Source organism: Suillus plorans (assembly GCF_016647745.1).
Source record: "Suillus plorans strain S12 chromosome Unknown HD556scaffold_9, whole genome shotgun sequence".
Taxonomy (NCBI): Eukaryota; Fungi; Basidiomycota; class Agaricomycetes; order Boletales; family Suillaceae; genus Suillus; species Suillus plorans.
The window spans coordinates 211,748-235,052 of NW_024537393.1; the positions used below are offsets into that span (position 1 = coordinate 211,748).

At 44.4% G+C, this 23,305-nt stretch overlaps 4 protein-coding genes across 4 annotated transcripts; 1 reads left to right on the plus strand and 3 right to left on the minus strand.

Annotated features, from left to right (window-relative positions):
• Nucleotides 1-2,723: 2,723 nt before the first annotated feature.
• HD556DRAFT_1305033 (uncharacterized protein) lies at nt 2,724-4,457 on the minus strand (the record flags this gene model as incomplete). Its single annotated transcript, XM_041299738.1, has 2 exons — nt 2,724-3,180; nt 3,217-4,457. The coding sequence occupies 2 exons, from the start codon at nt 4,455-4,457 to the stop codon at nt 2,724-2,726; spliced, it is 1,698 nt and encodes a 565-aa protein (XP_041164232.1).
• Nucleotides 4,458-12,456: 7,999 nt separating this feature from the next.
• On the plus strand, nt 12,457-13,515 carry HD556DRAFT_1305034 (uncharacterized protein; the record flags this gene model as incomplete). The annotated part of the gene is made up of 7 exons (XM_041299739.1): nt 12,457-12,563; nt 12,708-12,782; nt 12,838-12,853; nt 12,911-12,932; nt 12,978-13,093; nt 13,140-13,261; nt 13,485-13,515. 7 exons carry the CDS (start codon nt 12,457-12,459, stop codon nt 13,513-13,515), a joined length of 489 nt encoding a protein of 162 aa, XP_041164233.1.
• A 443-nt stretch (nt 13,516-13,958) lies between these two features.
• HD556DRAFT_1305035 (uncharacterized protein) lies at nt 13,959-14,507 on the minus strand (the record flags this gene model as incomplete). The annotated part of the gene is made up of 3 exons (XM_041299740.1): nt 13,959-14,082; nt 14,146-14,214; nt 14,278-14,507. 3 exons carry the CDS (start codon nt 14,505-14,507, stop codon nt 13,959-13,961), a joined length of 423 nt encoding a protein of 140 aa, XP_041164234.1.
• Nucleotides 14,508-22,157: 7,650 nt separating this feature from the next.
• On the minus strand, nt 22,158-22,436 carry HD556DRAFT_1216040 (uncharacterized protein; the record flags this gene model as incomplete). Its single annotated transcript, XM_041296687.1, has 1 exon — nt 22,158-22,436. A coding segment is annotated over one exon (279 nt), but the record flags the coding sequence as incomplete, so codon positions are not given.
• Nucleotides 22,437-23,305: the final 869 nt, after the last annotated feature.

Sequence of the window (23,305 nt, forward strand, 5' to 3'; positions counted from 1 at the left end):
TCATCCAGCGCTCTTTCATTTTTATTTTCTCTCATTATAACACTGTCCAAAGGACTAATAACACACTGATATATATGCATATAGGAATCACCTAGAAGAACATAGAAGAAAAACAACAAAACAACCTTAGATTGTGCCCGCCTAGCTCAATAGGACATTATTTTCTCTTCTTACGCATGACGCAGCACCATGCTCTTTTTACCTTAGAACGCGCCCATATGCGCGCAATCTTCCCGTGCCCATGCGCCTCATGCGCGCGTGCACGCGCTTCCCACGCCTTGCTCATAGGAAGGTGTAGATGTTGACAGCCGCACAAAGAAGACAAGTCGGATAGGACATCCGCAAAGTTTACTGTTTTTCCTTCGCATTTTCACATATAGTTTTACTCACACTGTTCAAACCCTTAGCACCTAATATTTAGCACGCCTAGCAGGACTTGGTTTGGACATGGATTGGATCGCTCCTGGACCACGCCACTTCACATCATACCCACCCACGCATATTGGACTCCAAGATCATTGCGCAACAGCTCAAGGTGTCTCCACAGAATACAACACATGCAACACTCACGCATGTTCTCGCGCCTTGTGCATGCGCACTCTCCCACGCTTCGCGTGCCACATCCATATCACTCTCGCACCATCGCCTCATGCCCATGGCGCATTGTTCACATCAGAGTCACCCTCGCAACTCACCATGCTATGCTGTATTCCCACACCCCTGCGCCTAAATGCGCGCACATTCCCGCGCCTTCGTGCCTAGCGCGCGCAACCTCCCGCGCTTCACGCATACCATGTGATACATTCCTGCACTCGCACATTCATCGCCCAACAACCCAAGCACCGTACATGCATCGCACTCGCATACCATCACTTGAGATCCTCACCACACGCGCGCTGAGTGGGGACACTCAGAATTTAAGTCCCTGGGAGATGTAGAGACTCATGCCTCTCATTGCATGATATGGCAGTATTCACTAGGGAGTACATAGCACGAACTTGTAGCATCACTCTGTGTGCTATCCACAGCTATTCCTATACGAGGCGCAGCTTTCCCGCGCACAACTTCCCGCGCTTTATGATGTATATGCGCGCGCGCTTTCCCGCGCTTGAGTGCCCTATAGCGCCAGCCATGCGGAAGCATCCATCCACTGTCCACCAAGCTCTCTAGTGCGTATATTCCTATTTCTCTTATCTGTGTATTGTTCCACCTTTATTTTTATCATGGACCCTTACTTACATATATCTTTACATACCTCATTCGGTAGCAATTTGGCTCCGCATGACAGCGCCTAGGTGCCATACTTAAGCGCCAGCATTACATACTATTACCCACTTTCCAACTTTCCAACTTTTCTGAACCATAGAGTACCCACCTACTACCTAGCAGAACATAGTAGAAATCTATTCCTTGGCACCTCGTCTCTGAGCTTGCACCTCACACCTCTTGTCTAAATATCTAATCATCACTTAAGCAAACTCACTCTTACTCTCACTTGTTTCCGCTCACGCGCGCACCTTCACTTTCCTGCGCCTTGCACGCACCTGCGCGCTTTCTCGTGCTTCGCATTGGCCAACCAGTAGCACCTTCAGCGCCTACTTCTAGATCCTTGCTGCACTTGCTTCCCCTTTAGGGTCGAACGCACTTGTCGTCTCAAGTATAGCAGACTAGGCAACACGCGACCTTACAACACTTATAGATACAGTCAGGAGCCTTGTTTGCACCTCGCAGTATTGTTGTTTCTACAACTGGAGCCCACCGCGAGGGGAACAGTCAGCAAGATCTAGTTCTACGCACTCAGCGCCATTTCGCGCATATAGGTCAATCTCTTTGCATCTTCACAAGCTAACCATTTTTAGTCGCGCATTCTCGCGCCTTTCCCACGCTTCAATGCCCTTTAGAATGCCCATCCGTGGCACAACAAACGCGCTCAAGTTCGATGGCACTACAGACAACCTCGCTGAATTCATTGATGCATATGAGCAGCTCGCTGATGAAGCAGGACTCCAAGGACTTGACCGCTGTCTTGTTACTTAAGGGTCTTCTATAAAAGTTGTGTATAATGACAACACAATTATACACAGTGAAGACTTCTTGCCAGTCCTTAAGTCTACGGTCTCCGACTTTTCTACTCTGTGGGAGGTAACGTGGTGAGTTCTTGGGAGGATTTAGTTTGTTGTCCTCTTCTTGTGTAGTCTTATACAAAGTGTTGTGGATTGTTCTGTGTTCTGGATAATTCATTAGGTTTGTTTCAGCCTAGTAGGTCGTGTTTCAACCTATGAAAGTCTGTTTCAACTTTGTCGTCCTTAGATATGTGTCTCACTTTCCGTTGAAAGGGAGAGTCTTATGTATACACGTAAAGCTTAGAATGAGAGCACTTCCCTTCAGCAGCCACCTATTGTGCTCCTCCTTTGGCAGGGGCTCGAACTTCTTACTTGTGGTACCCTGGGGCATAGCCCCACCCTCCGGTCTAGATCAGTTCTTATCCTGGGACCTTTGGTCCTTGGGTGTGTCTCTGTGGCAATCACATCTTTGTGAGTTTGTACCCTCACACTTCTTCTCTGGGGTCACCAAGGAACTCTCCAGATTGGTCACCCCCTTGTCTGGGACTTCCACTCTCTACTGACGGGTACAGACTGGGAGATCTCGATGATCTCAGCTGCGGCAAGTACTGCGTTAAACGTGGATACTTCCGGGTTTAACTCTTTCTTCCACAGCTCTCGTTAGATGTTGGTTCTCAAGCCAAACCACAACCGTTCAACACGATGTCTTTTGTCGATGTCCCCAATCATGTTCCACAGCTTGCTGAGCTCATAGAAGTAAGCTCTTACTGTCTTATCATTCTGGTAGCATTTCTTAAGCTTGGCACACAGTTCAGTCTGTAAATTGACTGGAAAGCAGTGGTTGAATAGTTCGTTGAAGAACTCAGGCAATTGCCAACAGTAAGGGTCTCCCGCCACTTCTCTGATATAAAACTCATGCACTTTACCAGTCAAGTACCTCGACAAGGTGAATACGCGCGCCTTGTGCTTGACACACCCATCCTTTACATAAGCGGTTCCTTCAGTTATGAACCTGTGAAACGCCCTAGAGTCTACCTCCCCATCATACACTGTGGGAGGTACCGGTTTCAAGATGGTATGTTTCTTCTTTTTCTTCTTCTTTGAAGATTTCTTACGGCTACACAACGATTTCTTAGTTCGTCATTTCTTTGACGAGTCAGTTGTCGAACTTTTGGATGCTTCGTTGGACGATTCGCTCAATGTCGACTCGCTCGAGCTGCTACTACTCGGGTCATCGCTTGACGGATCAGAATCGTTGTGAGTTTTTCCTTTGGGTTCTCTGGACTGAACTCTACTGAGCGCCCGCCCAATGTAGCTCTGGGCCGTCACTTGGTGCACTGGCTGCATTGCCCGAGGCATCTCACTTGCAGCTCGGGTCTTGGTCAAGGGTTTTACAACCTTCTCGATCATAGACTGCACCGGCTGCAGACGCACCGCTGTCCCAGTGCTTTCCTTGGTAGGTGCTGAGTCTTTCTTGAGCTTGCGAATCTTTTTCTCATATTTGCATTCTAGTCTAACCTCCGCAACGCGGACAGCTTCTACAGCTCGTTTGTGTATGAGCCTTTTGAGTTCCTCCTTGGACACCTTGATGCTCTTGACCTCAGGCACGTGTTCTAAGCTGCCTTCTTCCTCGCCATTGCTGGTCACCTCTCTTGCTGCCTTAGCAGCATTCCAGGCTTCGAATGCAGTGTGCTGGGTGTCCAGATCTAGGTCTCCTTTGTCAAGACCAGATGCTCCCCATTTCCTTGGGTCCGTTGCTTTACCCTTTGAGGGTCCCGCTGCTAAGGATGTGTGGGATTCAGCTTGTGAGTGTATCTTAGACTGTCTTCGATGCAATTTCTCATGTTCGTCGTGTGTTAGACGACGCTCAGCCTCTCTCACGAGGCTCTCCTGCTCCATCATCAACACATGAGGTTCAGCAGGGTCCGGTTTCACTTTGCCGGAAAAGGCACCCTCAGGGCTTTGCTTTTGTCGAACCGTGATCCAAGGACAACCGTCATCGTCGGACTCATCGCTTTCAGAGTCTGGACCTGCTGCACTAGGAGCAGGAGGTAAGGTCATACTCAATATTCTATTCACGTCCTCTACTGACTCAGTATGGTTATCAGGGGTATTCTCTGCCACGGAGACCTGCTCCATGGTCTTCTCCTTGGGGCCACGAAGGCCAAACCAAGGGCTTCTCACCCGGATGACGTCACTGCAAGAGCGGATGGTCCTAAGGACAGATGTCTCCGATCTAGTCACCTCGAAGGGTGCTGTCTCAGGGGTGTCGTCCAAGGCCATCAATGGTGAGTCGAAGGGTGAGTTTGGTAGAGCGCCGGGAGGTTTCAGTGTGGGAAGTATCTTCCAAGCGCGCTGATTGAGGGGTCGCAAATCATAGTGAACAGTAGTCATGTTTGTATTTGTAGATTTCTGAAATTGATTGTTGTTGCCGACTCGTCACCAGAGGTTGGCCAAACCTAGGTTATTGAGAACGGCAGTGGGTAGATTTAGATTAAGCTAGGGGAAGGTGAAAAAATATGTGACGATAGCTCGAAGTGGTAACACTTGAGTTGAAGGCACACAGAAACAAGTCTTAAGACGATCAAGCAATGTCACCAGGTAATAGCTTAGTTGCAAGAACGCCAAACGTAACTAGTCTAACTACTGGGTCTTTTATAGCTTTTCTGTAATGTAACACGTGAAATAACAAGGGCATAGGGTAGGGAGACGCAGAGCGTCGGAATAACTTGGACTGTAGGATAATGTCAAAGAAAATAAACGATAAGTACGAGAATCACATGGTATAGTTGGGGTTCAAGCTGAGTGACCGTGTAGATGCCACAGCTAGGTTAAAGGTAAACTTTATTAATGGTTAATGAACTCTGTGTGCCTGCATAACACTATATATCACTATGTATTATCATAAGGCACTGTGCAAGCCTATCTTGCACAAGGACTTGCTTCATAGTGCTGTGCATCACTATCATGTGGCTTTTTAAATGTTAATGGGAGTAAGTAGCACATGATTGAAAGCCACTGGTTATCATCATCCCTCTCTTGATGTCTATCACTGGTACTCTCACTGGCATGCTCTTCCAGCTTTTTGTTACAAACTCTCAAAGAGTTCAAAGTCTTGGCTTTCAAAATTGCCTTCAAACACTTTGATTACCCCTTCTTCTTCTCCTCCTCCTCCTCCTCCTCCTCCATGTGTACAATAAGATCAACTCCAAGTCCAAAAAATCTCCTATTCCTTGTACAATGGTGTTCTAACAAACACAGAACTGCAAGACAAGTAAGTTCTTGAAGACCTTAAGATAGCAGTAAAGACAAGACTCAACATTCAATATGCAGCCTTGGATAATAATTAAGATTATTTAAGTTTAGGTTAGTATTTCTCAGATCACTTACTACACCTACTAATCTCCTTCCTGATCATTCATTGTTACAAATTTAAAGACCATTATGTGATCATCCTCGAAGCACTACAACATCCTCAACATCATATAATCATAGGTTGATCTAGTACACTCAACATTGTAGATTGATATTTACCATCATCTGAGGTCATTGCCAACATTATGCCTACAGAGTATACAGCAGTGATAGTGTTTATGTCAGAAGAACAAGAATTTGAAGTCAGAGCAAAGTAAATAGTAGAGTAGTAACTGAGTCATATACATATACTGACTACAGCCCATCTTTTGCTACATATTCATCTACTTTGCAGATACCTGAGATCTTTACATCATGCCCCCACTTCTTATCCATAAACAACTGACTGCACACCTTGTGAAGGCCATCAACAAGTTTACAAAAGCCATCCCTTACAACAAACTTTTGATTAACATCACTATGTACCTACATCACTGTATCCAGAACAAGGACTTTATAAACATATCAGATTTGCATCTTATCATTACAATACAACCACCAGAGGATATGGAGTCAGATGAGATGGTGGTAGCAAAGCAGTTTTGCAAATGGGTGGGAGAATGCAGACCTTCTTCGGATACTAACTGCATAGTGCGCAAGCTGAGCATCACATGTGACAGCTATTAAGAGATTAATCACACTTTGTGATATCCTTCCAAAAGCAAACCAAATAGCATTAGCCATAAGAAGGGAATGTCACTGCTCAACAACTTTGCTTGGCTCCTACATTGGATTATGAGGAGTTCATCCCTTCCTGTATTAAGAAGATGTCATATCCCGTATTCCGGACCTACATCCGACAATATTCCCACGCCTCATCCGGACCTTCGGACACCCTATTCATGTCTCCAGTCCTCTATCCATCCGGATCCCTGCACCCCTGCACATCCACATCCACATCCACATACATTTACCTCCATACCTCAATCCACGCGTCTCATCCGGACGTCCGGTCCAGTCCGGTCTGATCCGATATACGATAAGCTTCCTAATTCAATTCCTGTGCATATAACGTTAACACAGCCTATTCCTCTATTCGTTATTCCTTGTCCTCGGTATCTCGCTTATACTTACTACCAGTATGCTTACTGATCCGTTAACCTATGCTTCATTTCCGACTCGCGCTTGATAACTGTGCTTATGCTTCATACATAGCCTCGGATGCTTGCTTACTGATCTTTCCGTTATTTCCTTAGTATATAAACTCTTGTATATGTCCTGTAGTTCCTCAGTCTGAATATCATATTAGTCCTCGCACTAGATCTCACTCTAAGTCCTCACATCAGTTCTAGTCTATCGACTTAGTCAATATCCATCTCGGGCCTAGGGAGAAATTCCCTAGGCCAGAGCTCCACTTATCCGATCCCCGCTCATCCGCTCATCCGCTCCTCCGAAGTTTCCGGACGTTCGTCCGAAACTTTCCCGCGGTCCTCCGGACCTATTCTGCTTCGGACTTTGTCCTTGCAGCCTTTCCTCTGTTTGCTTCTACTTAGGACTTGTCCTAAGTAGCCATTACACGTATCCGTATCAGGACGAAACCTCATCGTAATTTCCGGAACTTTCCCGCACTCGTCCGGAAGTTACTTGCACTCGTCCAGAAAGTCCTTCCAAACTTTCCCGCGCTTCGGATGTCCTTCGGACGTCCTTGGACTTTCTTCGGACATCATTCTGAAATTAAGGGCACATACTCGGGTAAGGGGCGCAGCGCACGAGCTGAAGCCAAGCCCCTCGGAATCAGTCCTACCCTTTGTGCATGGTCTTAACAGAAGAGCTTAAAGTTTACATTAGTGAAGATCAAGTCTCATACTTAGATAAATATCAGTGAGATCCACTACAGCATGTACAAACATAGTGCGGATGGTCACTTTGATTTCAATAACAAGAGTGTTGCTACATTCACAGAGGAGGTACATAGTATATGCTCATCCTATTAGTAGTTACTACTTTCTAACCTCAATTTGCTGCCTGCAGACCCTTTACTTCATGTTATAGATGGATGATGTGGGACACATGCTGGATGATGCTGCCAAGAGTTTGAAGAGATACATTATATCATTGATGGAGGGTATGGGGCTTGAGGACTCTGTAATTCAGACTATGCATGATTCCCATCCTGGTTTAGAGCCTATTTGAGGGGCAGCTCTTAATTCTATCTCCTCTGCAATTTATATGACAGCTTATTGCTGCTATTTAGATTGGTACAATCACAAATACTGTTAGGACCATGCACAAAGGGTAGGACTGATTCTGAGGGGCTTGGCTTCAGCTCATGTGCTGTGCCCCTTATCCGAGTATGTGCCCTTAATTTCAGAATGAAGTCTAGAGAAAGTCCAAGGAAGTCTAAAGGATTTCTGGATGAGCACAGGGAACTTTGGATGGATCTTCCAGCCGAGTGTGAGAAACTTCCGGAGGGGTGTGGGAAACTTCCAAAAATTACAATAGGATTTCAAGGAATGGAGAATCAGAGGAGCAGAGGAGTGTAGCTCTGGCCTAGGGAATTCCTCCCTAGGCCTAAGATGGATATTGATAAAATTGGAGGACTAAAGCTGATATGAAGACTTAGTGTGAGATCTAGTGTGATGTAGCACTCAGACTGGTGTTGATCGTGTATCCTGCCAATCTCATAGGTGCCTCTCATTATACTCCTCGACACTCCTTTTCTCTTCTGAGAGTTCCATGTGCTCATCTGAGACATCTGAAGGTTGTCCGTCTCCTTCCGAGGCCTGTATACACTTCTGATCCTCTGTATCATGTCCCTTCTGTGTCTGTTTGACTTCGCTGGTGCATTTTCACTTGGTTTATCTGTTATTGATTATGTCTTAGGGGCACATACATTGAAATGCCTGATTAATATGTATAGCTGCGCGCCTCATGTGCTATTACATGCATATCTCTGTAGTGGCTTGCCATGAATCTTATTACATTTCAGATAGCTTATCTTGCTACTAGTTTCGCCTACACAATTCTGGACTTTCATGCTGTAGGATATAATCTGGCTCGCTAGATACTTGCACTTCACTTCACTTTCCTTGTTACGAGTCATAGTTTGTAGAGTCACTGACTCACTTCGGATAGTCATACTTCACGCAATCGATCTTTTGTTCATTCAGAATGATTGTTTGACCTGACCACTGCCATTTCACATCTTGCTGTCTCTTAGTTCTTCCAATGGGCTTTGTTTAGTCATACTTCAGTACTTCTGCTAGTCTTACACTTCAACACACTTCAAAAAACCCACCATATTCCTCTCTTGGAACCTTTGCTGTTCATTGGAGACTCTTCAGATGCTTCATGCAACCTCGGACCTTTGTTTCTTAACATCAGACCATCTTCAGACACTTCAGACGCACCTTTGGAAACACAGAATGCACCTTAGGTATCTTTCCTTCTCTCACCTTTGATCTTAACAAGACATCCCTTGCATCATATATCAAGAGGTAGTTCTATAGGCAGTCTCTTTGGGATGAGCATTACACTTGCACATTGAGTTCTAAGGTAATACAATTTGTAGCGCCCACACAGAATTAACTCTTTACAGCGAGAACTAATATGATATTCAGACTGAGGAAGTAGCACTTGAATCCAAAACCAAACAGTCTAGTCACAATGTGACAGATCATGGCCAGAGAAGCAATACCAACAAAAACAGAGACAAAGCCTCCCCCAGCCTTGAGGAACACCCCCGATGCAGCTGTGGCAGTGAGAAATGTCCTGAGAAGCTCAGCCTGCTGGTGGCATTGCTTTGGACAAGCTGGTTGAGTGCCCAAGTGAGGGCGAAAAAAGGTGCCGACTTAGAACACTCACTGTGGGGACTGCTTGCAGCAAGGCTGGCATCTTGGTGTGTTTTAAGTTAGGATTGGTTGTGATCAAGGAAAGTTTGGGTTGGGAGGAAGGGAGCAGAACAGGGGGCAAAGATAGATACTTGCTAGTACGTTTTTCGAGAATGAGGACTTATGATAAACTCAATTAGCTGGGCATGAATTTGCCATATGTGACAGAGCACCAAGTTGTGCCCCTAAGCTGGCTTCAAAAGGGAGCGATGCTCCAGGCCTTGGCCTCAGTATTATAATGTCACCATCTCACATCTGATCAGGGGTCTGGCTGTCACACTGCTTGTGGGACTGTGTTTATTTACCCAGGAAATGTCTGGTGGGCTAAATTACTCCCCTGTGGAATTAGGGTGAGGCCCACCTAGAACTACACCCTTCCTGGAAAAAAATATGGTCCTGGCGCATGCTAGGGACCATCCCACACATGTTAAACATATTCCAGCTCATTTTGGCATTTTCATTTACTGATTTTGAGCGGTCTTGATGATCTTTGAGTCATGGCGAGTGCGTCCTTTGGAACATTGGGCATGGACATGTTGGTTATGTTGATTGGGCTGCACTAGTTGGATCACGCACATCTTCTCATACATCCACCATGTCATTTATCCTCTCAGGGCCTTGCATGCGCACAAACATCAATATCTACTGGCCCCTGCAGTTGCTCAGACTGTGAGGCAGCTTGCAAAGTTTTAGCCAGTATTCTGCACACTTAAACCAACATAGGGTGTTTAGCCAGTGATAAGATGCCATGATCCCACTGTCATGCTGACTTAGTATCCCAAGGAACATTCTCTAATCTTCTTTGTGTGTGCTGTTGTGACCCCAACCAAGGCAATACTTTGTATGAATAACACTTGTGTTTGGCGCAGAATTAAGATGTTCCTGGGCCCTGGACTCACCTTCGCCTTCACCATTCTCCATCAGTTCTAAGATTCCCTGTATTGGATCTCGTGATCAAGATAATGATGTAGGTACCATACTTTTTTTGTACTATTTCATTGACAACGAGTTACTGGCAGGTGACAAAGCAACCAGCCTCGCCCTGTAACTTGGATATCCCGCGATACCTATCATCTACATATCTCGCACCAAGCGTGTGCTACATTCCCACATTCATATGCACGCACCTAGCACGCTCGAAGCGCCCTACATTGCACATCCATCCATTGTCCAAACTAACCTCATTGGTACATTTTCATGTCATTATCTTCATATCAGACCATATTAGACTTTAATCATTTGCTCACCATCATGTCATGGACCCTTATTACATATTTTACCTACTCTCCTTGCTAGTGCTTTGGCTCCACTTCAGGGGCGCATTTTTAGACATATATAAGTGCCTGTAGTTCATGTTTTACATAATTGAATCATATAGAAGCTTCCTACACCACACTATCAGTGTATAGCTCATCCATCCCGAGCCATAGTCAGTAGCTATTGGTAATAAGAACATCCCATTGACGTCTATTACAAGCCTCTCCTTATATCCCCACCTCGCGCTACTCTGCGCGCTTTTCCCATGCTTCGTGCTCATCAAGTACTCCATTTCTGTGCTTGTGCTTTCCCACACTTCACATTGGCTGACGAGCGGCACCCTCTGCGCCAATCCCTAGATCCATGCTGCACTTGATTCCCCTTTAGGGTCGAACACACTTGTCACTACAAGCATAGCAGCTTAGGCAAGCAAGACCCAACACATTGTTCAGTATACACCATCTGAATTGTTGTACACACAATGATCTTGGTTACATAAGGATTATTGCTAATTCATTTCCCAACTTGAGTGGAAGAACATTGTACTGCTCTTTGGCATCATGAATAAAGCTAGGGTTGCTGTGATCAGATGACCTCTTTGTAAGTTCTTGCCACGTTATCTTCTATTTGTAGTCCTCAAATGATATGTCCATCAGCTACATGCAAGCCCACAATATGATTCACAACATCATGGGTTACTTGGGCAGGGTTCTTGGAGGAATCAGATCAGATTATCTTGGACACTCACCCTTACTAGATCATTTATTACTCCACATCACACAAATAAACAAAATTAATTCTTTGACAGTTCAACAGTGTGACATCAAAAATCGATGTGTTGAGTCCAGTGGAGAGTTACCGCGCAGAAAAGTGCATTTTCCCTAGAGTTCACACACTTTATCACACCATGTCACACATCTGCTGCAATGCCTTTTCACACTCTGCCCATTTGTATAGTGTGTTGTGAGTTCATGTGCTGTGTACTTAATTGTGGAGTTTTGATTTACAGTAACACTTTTGATACACTACTTGCTGCCGAAAAACTGTTGTACAGTCCCAAAAATGGTAAGCCTTGGCACATATTTCCACCACCTTGGTCATATAACTTTCGCACCACTTATTGGAGATAAATATATTATAGTCCTAGTGAAGAGAGAATGTGCGGGGTTTGAGAGATATTCTAATGACCACTGAGACACATCACCAAGACAGTCCTAGTGAAGAGAGAATGTGTGGGGTTTGAGAGATATACTAATGACCACTGAGACACATCACTAAGACACTCAAAATATATCAGTCACCCAAGCTTTAGTCTATATCTGAAATGACAGTGTCTGAATATATCTTGTACCACATCTGGTTCATACCTGTCACACAGGGTGGCTTTTATATGTTGTGTATAGATATGCTCGATACCTTGATAGGCATCCAATTTTCAGATATAATATACTCGGATGATACCTGCACACCATCCTCACACTCAAAGAGTGCAAAATAAATGAAATGAGCCACACAAAACATTGGATTATTGGTGGATGGTAGGTATAGGCATGATTACTATGGTGTAGGGATACCGGTGTAATGAAACAACAATTGCTAGACACTACACAAAGTAAGTAACCAGCAATATAAAATGTTGTGGTCTAGCACAGCCTAGTCTGCTATACTTGCAAGACAAGTGCATTCGACCTGAGGGGTTCGCTGTAAGGTATTAGAATAATTAGTTATATAAAAAGGAAGATAGTCCGAAGCACAGGAAACAAAGTCTGAAGGTAAAAATGTCGGGTCCAATGTTTTTGGGCTTTTGAGTTAGCAGGTTTCATTGGGTTATGTCAGATTAGCATCAGGGATGTAACAAATGTCGGGGATAGTGAATGTTGGGTTACTGTGAGATGTTTCAGGGTGTTTTGGATAAAGAAAGGATGATATTTGCAGAATTCAGTGAAGAACTACAAATATCCAATGACCTCCTCCTACTCAGAGGTAGAAAGGTAGATAAGTAAGTAGGAGGTATGTGAAATATATAGTGTCTATGTAGAATTTAGGAGCGCTATAGGCGAAAATAGTAGCGGTAATTTTCAGGTCCAATGTCCTATGTAATAAGACATGTGGTACTGCAGACATGTAATAATGCAGTCTACAGTATTAGTGACGTGAAAACAGATCCCTGTGCACCTAATGGGGATATATATGACAGGACAGGACATAGGGAGGACAAGTGCGTGGTGTAAAGAGTTGATTTGTTGTAGGCACTACAAATTGTATTACCTTAGAACTCAATGCGCGAGTGTAATGCTCATCCCAAAGAGACTGCCTATAGAACTACCTCTTGATATATGATGCAAGGGATGTCTTGTTAAGATCAAAGGTGAGAGAAGGAAAGATACCTAAAGTATGTTCTGTGTTTCCAAAGGTGCGCCTGAAGTGTCTGAAGATGGTCCGACGTCAAGAAACGAAGGTCCGAGGTTGCGCAAAGCATCTGAAGAGCTTCTGGTGAACAGCAAAGATTCCAAGAGAGAAATATGGTGGGTGTGTCAAAGTGTGTCAAAGTATAAGACTAGCAGAAGTACTGAAGTACAACTACACAAAGCCCATTGGAAGAACTAAGAGACAGCAAGATGTGAAATGGCAGTGGTCAGGTCAAAAAATCATTCTGAATGAACAAAAGATCGATTGCGTGAAGTATGACTATCCGAAGTGAGTCAGTGACTCTACAAACTATGACTCGTAACAAGGAAAGTGAAGTGAAGTGCAAGTATCTAGCGAGCCAGATTATATCCTACAGCATGAAAGTCCAGAATTGTGTAGGCGAAACTAGTAGCAAGATAAGCTATCTGAAATGTAATAAGACTCATGGTAAGCCACTACAGAGATATGCATGTAATAGCACATGAGGTACACAGCTATATGTATTAATCAGGCATTTCGATGTATGTGCCCCTAAGACATAATCAATAACAGATAAACCAAGTGAAAATGCACCAGCGAAGTCAAACAGACACAGAAGGGACATGGTACAGAGGATCAGAAGTGTATACAGGCCTTGGAAGAGGGTGGACGACCTTCAGGCAACTCAGATGAGTGCACAGAACTCTCGGAAGAGAAAAGAAGTGTCGAGGAGTATAATGTGAGGTACCTATGAGATTACCCTGATATGTGACCAACACCAGTCCAAGTGCTACAGCGGGAAAATATTGGGTCTAATGCGCGGGACATGTCGGGTTAGCAGATAAACATTGGATTGAGCAAGTAAGTGTCAGATAACATCGGGAAGTGATTCATGTGCGATGGGTGTTTGACATGCATTGGGAAATAGCTGAATACGAGCCTAGCACAAGCTCGAGTGCTACACTGGTTTATGTGAAGTATGCACAAGGCAGAGTATAAATGAGTGTTACATGTGGCTCCAAAGGAGTTGGTTCTGAATAGGCAATTGCCACTGGGGACAGTTGGTGGAGAGGAGCATTGAAACTTTGGTATTTCCAGGAAAATCAGAAAGATCCTGCAGTATGTAGATACTGCACAAGGACGCTTCATGATAATCAGCAACAAGGCACAACACCCGGTAACAAGAAACCTACTTGCTATATGCTTCCTCATATGCTAGACCCTTGTCTTCCATTGCTTGCTCCTTTGCAGCCTTGCATGCGCTTGTAGGCAAAGAGTCTACAAAATTTCAAAATCTTCCCACTGTGTAGAGGTCAGACTCAGACCTGCCTTTCTCTGTGACCACTGATCCATCCACATTAATGTCCACCAGGTCACCCACATCAGCCTCAAAGTTGGTGTCATCCTTATCATAGTCCACATCTGCATCAATATTCTCATTCTTATCCTGGCCATCACTGCTATCAACATTTCTGGGGGCTGCATTTTCATGAGCAACATCATCTTGAAAGGTATCAGTGTCATTGTCGTCCTTTTCAGCATCACCATTGAGCATGTTGCGCTCTATCTCGTTGATATTGACACCAAGCTGTGGTCCAATTTTTTGGTGGACTTCTTTTGGAAGAGAAGGTATAAGCAGGAGGGAGTAAAGAGTATCCAGAGGAACGGTGTGACACTCAGACCCACACTGGGCAGCAAACAGGCTGTTTTCATATATGTGTCAAGGAGTATAGTGGAGTATAGGTTTCCTTATTATTTTCCATCATTTGTCTAGCAAGTAACCTTTGTGTGAAGCCAAACCCACACTTTCCCATGCATCCACCGCATTGGACCCGCATTCCCGCACTTCAGATACCTCGGAAAACACATTAGGAAAGTCCCTCATCCATCCATAGTCTGTCCAAACCCCATTGGTATGTGAATTTCCTTACCTCAAGGCTTGTAAAATGTGTTGCAGCCTTATTACATGTCCTTACATATTTACTATACTTCCTATCCCTTCCTACTCTGAGTGAGATTCTAGACAGTATAAGTTACCTATACTTTAGATTACTTACTACACTTCCCTTGTACTGTATACCTCACCCATTAGGTTTATCTTTGAAGTTGTCCCTTGTAGTGCGTGCTTTTTAGCCCCTATTAGGTCTCTTATACCTCTCTATACCTAGACATTCCTTACCTCACAATATACCTTTGCCCTCGCTCTCTTGAAACCTTGTTCCTTGACTTTCCTATACCTTGTCTGCACTTTCCCGCACTTTCTGCACCTTCAGTCGTATGTTCCTGCACTTCGGATAGCCTTGGATACATTCATATACCTTGTGCATATCTGTCTGCTAACTCAATAAATAATAAGTTAGACTCATGATGTATACAGAGATGGCAAATAATACCTTAAAATCTTTAGAGCCCAGTAACTCCTTCAGATTGGCTGTCATATCCCGCATTCCGGACCAACATCTGACGACGTTCCCACGCCTCATCCGGACCTCCGGACCTCCTGTCCATGTCTCCAGACCCAATCCTCTATCCGTCCGGATCCCTGTACTCCTGCATCTGATATCCGGATGCCAGATCTGATATCCACATCTCCGGATCTCCGGATCCGACCTATCTGTCATGTCCGAACCCAAACCTTAAATCAGCGCCCATCCCCTTATGGTAATCACCTGTCTCCGGACTTCCGAACATCCGGATCCGACCCACGTCTATCTTCCTTGCGTTCCGGACCCGGACCTATCACGCATTCATCTCCGGACATCCGGATCCGACTCGCATCTATCTTCCGTGCCTTATCCCTTTGTATGTTCCTTCTTGAGTTAGACTTCCTCATTTTCCGTACCTCATTTCATCTCCGAGTTCATTTCCTATGATCCGTCTTATTTTCTAATACATTTCCACATGCTCGTACATAGCCTTACCCCTCTGCTTACTGATCTGCACAGACTTGCCTCTAGTATATAAACCCCAGTAGATACTCCTGTATTTCCTCAGTCTGAATATCATACACATATTAGTCCTCGCACTAGTCTTCACACTGAGTCCTCGTAACAGTTCTATTCCTCCGACTCAGTAATCATCCATCTCAGGCCTAGGGAGGAATTCCCTAGGCCGGAGCTCCGCTCCTCCGCTCCTCCGCTCCTCCGCTCCTCCGCTCCTCCGCTCCTCCGCTCCTCCGCTCCTCCGCTCCTCCGCTCCTCCGCTCCTCCGCTCCTCCGATCCTCCACTCATCCACTCATCCACTCATCCACTCATCCGATCCTCCATTCCTCCGAGTTTCCGGAAGTTCCTCCGGAACTTTCCCGCGGTCCTCCGGACCTATTCTGCTTCGGACTTTGTCCTTGCAGCCTTTCCTCTGTTTCCTTCTACTCAGGACTCGTCCTGAGTAGCCATTATACATATCCCCGTCAGGACGAAACTCCATCATAATTTCCGGAAGTTCCTCCGGAACTTTCCCGCACTCATCCGGAAGTTTCTCGCACTCGTCCGGAAAGTCCTTCCGAAGTTTCCCACGCTTCTCCGGAGGTCCTTCGGACTTCACTGGACTTTCTCCGGACTTCATTCTGAAGTTAAGGGCACATACTCGGGTAAGGGGCGCAGCGCACGAGCTGAAGCCAAGCCCCTTGGAATCAGTCCTACCCTTTGTGCATGGTCTTAACATTGGCGAGCAATCTAAGTTTTTCGTCACCGTCATTCTTGAGCACAAGGGCTACAATCCTGACAAGCATCTGGTATATCTCTCCACACTGAAGGAACACTAAATCATGTATGTTTACAGCGAGTTAAAAATACATATATCAATAAACTCATAAAGACTGGTGATTGGAACACCAACCTTCTCCATGACTTGATTTGCATAGACTTTAAGCTGTTTCATGTTGCGGGGCATAAGGGTAAGAGGGTAACCCAGACTCACACCAGAATCTACCCTTTGGCGATGCACACCAATAGTTATAGGTTTGTTCAGGGAGCCATTGAATGATGGTGCACATGGAATGCTAATAGGAGCTATGGCAGCAATCTGAGCCATCTCAGTTGAGGCCAATGATGGGTGGGCTGCTAGAGGTGAGCGTGCATGACTGATATTACCACGTGGTTGTGAACCACATGCTGAAGGTGGTAGAGATCCTCTATTGCTGGCTGACATACTCCTCCCTCGGCTAAGCAGGGCATTGACAGGTGTGAGTAGACTATTTGCTGTCGTTTGCCTAGCTTGTGGCTTCCTGCAAGCATGCACAGGATGCTGTGAGATCATGATGTTGCAGACAGTGAGGGAGCAGGACAATCAGTACTGAGTTGGTTCAAATTTCATGAAAAGTCAAAAACACACTTAATTGAGTTTATGTTAATTCAATTCAATCCAATTCACCCAAACCAATAATTGTCAATTGTCGCACACCAAGACAAATCAGACAGAAGGGAGATGGAGTTCAAATCCATATTATAAGTATATGTTATATTTATAGATAGTACTTTATTGAGGCTGCAAAGCAAATTTTCTCTATCTACAAGATAGGTTAGCATGACAGATACCAGAGAACCTTGATACAGCTGGGAGCAGCAAGTGTTGCTTTTCTTCCACCTGGTGCTGCACCTCTAAAGGGTGAGAAGTGGATGAAGGCTTGTTGTGGTAGCAGGAGCAGGCACTGTTGCAGTTGCAGTTGCAGTATGTTTTGTGGTCACAGCAGCAGAGAGCATGTTGCTGCTATTGCTACAGTGCGGGTTGGCAACAGATGGGTCAGAGAGCCTTGATACCGCTGGGAGTGGCAAGTGTCGCTTTTCTTCCACCTGATGTAGCGGCTCTCTAAGGGTGAGAAGTGGATTAAGACTTGTTGCAGTAGCGGAAGCAAGCACTGTCGCAGTTGCAGTATGTTTTGCAGTTGCAGTAGCAGTATTCCACCACTACTAACTAATGTTGTAGGTGTGGGTGAAGGTGCAGGTGTGGGTGTGGGTGCAGATGGAAGTGCAGGCACTGTTGCTGTAGATGCGGTTTAGATTGATTTGGGTACATGTTATAGCCTGAGTGTAGTTAGATTTTTGATGCTATAATAATAATGAAGAACTCACCGATATATGACCTTTCTAAAACCTCATGATGTTATTGTGAACCTCCCAAGTGAAGATACAGAGCTGGTGGTGGTGGACTATATAGCTGTGGTGGAGGAAGTTGTGAATGGTGAGGAGGGTAGTAGTACTGGGGAGGAGGGAATCCTGGTGGTAGCGCAAAGTAGGCTTAATTTTGGTGATCTTCAATATGAATTGTTAAGTCTTGCTGAGTGTTAAGAACGTGCTCAAGGGTCGGATCCGAAGGGCTTGGCTTCAGCTCGTGCGCTGCGCCCCTTACCCGAGTACGTGCCCCTAACTTCCGAAGGCTGTCGAACGATGTCCGAAGGTTACCGGACAATGTCCGGAGGGCGTCGGGCGATGTCCGGAGTCCGATGTCCGATGCGCGGGAATTCCGGCGGACGTTCGGGAACAAGAGATAAGACTAATCCGGACGAAGTCCGAACTAGAAAGGAAACAGCGGAGGACTACCAAAGGTAGAGGCGGAGGTGACAAGTCTATAGGAGTCAATCCTAAGACGAGCGGAGGTCGACGAGAGAGAAACTCAAGTCGGACGGAGGAGAGAATGAGCAGAGTCTAAGATGATATTCGAACTAAGGATGTACATAGATTCTACAGGGTTTATATACTACTGAGGACTTATCGGAGAACAGAGATGCGCAGTCCGAAGCTATACAAAGCTGTGGACGGAGCGTATAGAAAAGTCAAACACTAGTCTATCGGAAAATAGTAAATGAACCCGGAGATTAGAACAGATGAAAATAAAGGCGGAAATGAAATGAGGTACGGAAAATGATATGGTCTAACTGGAGTAGGAACATACAAAGGGATAAGGCACGGAAGTTAGATGCGGGTCGGATCCGAACATAGATAGACGTCGGCCGGATCCGGACTTCTGGAAATGATGTGTGTGATAGGTCCGGGTCCGGAACGCGGGATATGACACTGAGCAGGCAGAAGCTGGCTAGAGGGTCCAGTGATTGCTTGACCAGTCTTTGATGTTGCTGCCTTCCTTTGCATGCCAGAAGTGGTTGCCTTTGCCTTTGATTTTGCAGCTGTCCTTAGTGTTTTAAAGTCCAGTTGCCAGACTGCAAAAAGACTGGCAACTGGACCGGACTGCAGTCTCAGTTGCCTCCCATCGGCCCAAAAATAGAAAAACTAAGGAAAATTGGTTCAAACTGGTTGCAACCAGTCTTTTGTAACCCTAACCCTACCCTATATATTACTGTATGATTGTGCTAATTTAGGTGCATTTATCACTGGTTGGATCATAAAAAATGGTGTAATGAGACAACAATTGCTGGACACTACATGAAGTAAGTAACCAGCAATACAAAATGTTGTGGTCTTGCACAGCCTAATCTGCTATACTTGCTAGATAAGTGCATTTGACCCGAGGGGTTAGCTATCTGGAATTAGTCTTAAGGTAGTGAAATGATAAGTGATCAAAAGTCCAAGTGCAGGAAACAAAGTCCAAAGGTATAATCACGAGTCTGACACCAAAGTGTCAGGTTAGTGGACTAGCAGGTTTTGGGTACAGATTCAGCGGGTTACAGAAAATAGTGATAGCAAATGTCGGGAAAGCGAGCAGTATGTGGAGATATTGATAATGATGGGTATTTTGGATAGAAAGAGTGGTAATATTTGCAATGTCAACTAAGAACTATGAAATATCAGGTTTGACTACAAAGTGTTGGGAAATGGCTCCCTACTACTTGGATGATGAATAATGCTCGAGGTCAGTCCAATATATATGTAGGTACATAAAAATGCAGAACCTGTAGGCGAAAGTAGCTGTGGAATATTTCAGATCCAAAGTACATGTAAATAAACACGAGGCGCTGTGGACTATGGGAAAACATGTAATAGCGCTGGCCACGACATGAGTAATGTGCAAAATAATGAACTACGCACCTAGTGGGGCTAGCAAGACAGGACAGGAAGTGATTATCGTGCGATGGGCATTTGACGTGGATCATGGAATAACTGAATACGAGCCTAGCACGAGCTCGAGTGCTACAACAGTCAAGATTTGGGAAAGTTATGAGCATTTCAATAATTGCTCATAAAAGTCATACAAGCCTGTCTGTAATGCTCATAACTTGCTCAAATCTTACCCGTTGTCTTAATAACCGAGGGTCTTATATAAAGTGTGTAAGAATGTAATGACACCACAATTACACTTGGATAAGACTTCTTGCCAGTCCTCGATTAACACGGTCTACAACTTTTCTTCTTTCGTGGTAGATAATGTGTGAGTTCTTGGGAGGCTCGCTAAACCAATCAGGTGATCAACTTAGCCGGAGCTTTTATGTGTACCTCCAATTGCTTTGTCTAGGATTTGCTACCTAGATTCAGAACTGTGGTCTGAAGTACAAATAGCTTTGCCTAGATTGCACGTTCTAGGCACGAATAGTAGTAGAGACAAAGGGGTCTTCTGGAATATCACATTGACAAAAGACTGGTTGGTCAAATAGGCACAAATAGTACGGGTGAGACAACAATCTCAAAAATAATCACATTGACCAAGGCACGAGTTGGTCAAATATACAGTAACATAAGCTTCTTATCGTAAGAAACTTGTATTCTCAAGGGATATGTTTCCCTGCACTTGTTCTGCTACAAGTGGGAGATCTTGACAAGTGAGATGTCTTGTTCAACTGAGGGGGGTTTCTCTGAGAAGAAAATTTCCTAGAGGAGGGAAATCTGTTTTTGGGGGGAGAATGGGCTCTCCTTATATACATTTTGTATGGGAAAGTAATGTAGGTTTGCAAACAATAAAATAAAGAGAGAACCAATCAGAATATTGGGTGAAATCCAATAAAAGTATAAAATACAAATAAAAGATGGAGCAATGACATTAGAGATGACATCATAGTGGAGCTAGAATATTCTAGAGCCTATGACATCATTATGACTTCATACATTACATCATAATTTCCAACAGAATAGTCTAGAACTTTCTGTGGAGCTATATGACATCATTATGACATCATACTTGTAAATAATATTTTTTGGAGTATCTGGTAGGTCATAGCATCCTAAATAAAAGAAAATAAAAGAACAATGCTAGAGAAAACAAGATAGAAACAATGATACAAATACAATATGCAAGACACAGGCCTTTTAGATAGGTTTTTGTTAGGCTTTGAGCTTTTCTCAATGGTTTTCTCTAGCCAAAGTGAATAAGCCAAAGGTAAGGCAATACCTTAACCTTCATTTTACTTCACATATAAACTAGGTCGTTCTGTGATTCCCATTTCACATATGACTTTTTCTTCTTCTTCCATATAAAACTTGAAATATAGGACCAAGGTTTGATACCAAGGTATGGGGTGACTAGTCTGAGGACTGTGCTGACAGACATAATCTTTGAGGGTCATTCCTAGTAGTAGTTATGTCCATGCATGATTTCTGTATCATGCAGGACATCTGCGGGGCAGTGAAATCACAACTGTCCCCAGTTGTGTGCTCATGAATATGATGATGGAGCTGTAGTAATAACTCCCAAGTGGATATGCTATGGTTTCCAATTGTGTAGCGAGGAAGGAATTGATTCGTGCTCTTTGGTTTGTAGTAGTCTCCATGATTGTGCAATCATATTTCTCATATGATGCATTCTCGATAGATAGTGTTGTTACAGTGGTCTCTTTTGTTTGGGAGGGTTGGGTTGGATTATATAAGTCAATCACTTTGTGAGATTGACTCATCTTCACTGGAAGTATTAGCACTTGGTTGTGATAGTGTTTCGTCTTCATCCTCAAGGGGGTCTGCTAGTGATGGTAGTATTGATAGATATGTCCATGCATGATTCCCACATCATGCAGGACACTGTTAGACAAGATAAGAGGCTCAAAATAATCATATTGATGTGGGCTTTGGGTCTGGACTAGTTGCAGACCGGTCTGCTCATGGACCAGTCTAAAACCAGTTGCAGGACTGCAAAAGACCAAAAATATTGGTCCTGGTCCAGTTGCCTCCAAATAGGGTCAAAAAACCGGACCGGACCGGACCTCAAAACACTAGCTGTCCTTGACTTTGGAGGGGCACAATCAAAGGAGGGAACTGCCACCAGAGGAATTTGGGTATCATGTTCCATATTAGCATCTAGTTGAGGTGCATCATCAGATTTCTTCAGAGTCTTCTTCTGCTTCATTTGTTGTATGGCCATTTCCTGAACCTCTGTGATATTTGTAACCCTCAGTGGTGATTCATGAAGTGTCTCAGGAATTACAAGATTGATATGATTGTAGTTATGAATAGAGTAGGTGTTGATGAAGTAGTGTAGGGTTGACTTGTGCTGAATGATAGGTTTTGCATGAGAAGTTTCAAGCCATTCTTGGCGTACAGGTTCCTTGATGGTGTCTGTACACTGTGAATCAACACAGTTGTGCTGGAGATTAATGACACATATGATATCCTATAGTCTCACGAGGGTCAGAAATAGCACACATAATCAATGGCATATCAAATTTACTGCTGCCAGTATAACAACCTCGTCATCAATCAGGTTCAGACAGGGTAGATGGACAGAAGCATGCAAAGTGTTTGCAAATGAAAAGAGCTGGAATCCAACATGAACAATGGTGTTCAGATTCTCAGATGACATGAGGATCTTGCAAACATGTCTGATACATGTCTAACAATTAATCAAGAACCATATAGTGAAAAATTCACTCATGTTAAGACCATGCACAAAGGGTAGGACTGATTCCGAGGGGCTTGGCTTCAGCTCGTGCGCTGTGCCCCTTACCCGAGTATGTGCCCTTAATTTCAGAATGATGTCCGAAGAAAGTCCAAGGACGTCCGAAGGACATCCGAAGCGCGGGAAAGTTTGGAAGGACTTTCTGGACGAGTGCAAGTAACTTCCGGACGAGTGCGGGAAAGTTCCGGAGGAACTTCCGGAAATTACGATGATGTTTCGTCCTGATACGGATACGTGTAATGGCTACTTAGGACAAGTCCTAAGTAGAAGCAAACAGAGGAAAGGCTGCAAGGACAAAGTCCAAAGCAGAATAGGTCTGGAGGACCGCAGGAAAGTTTTGGATGAACGTCCGGAAACTTCGGAGGATCAGATGAGCGGATAAGCGGAACTCTGGCCTAGGGAATTTCTCCCTAGGCCCGAGATGGATATTGACTAAGTCGATAGACTAGAACTGATATGAGGACTTAGAGTGAGATCTAGTGTGAGGACTAATATGATATTCAGACTGAGGAACTACAGGACATATACAAGAGTTTATATACTAAGGAAATAATGGAAAGATCAGTAAGCAAGCATCCGAGGCT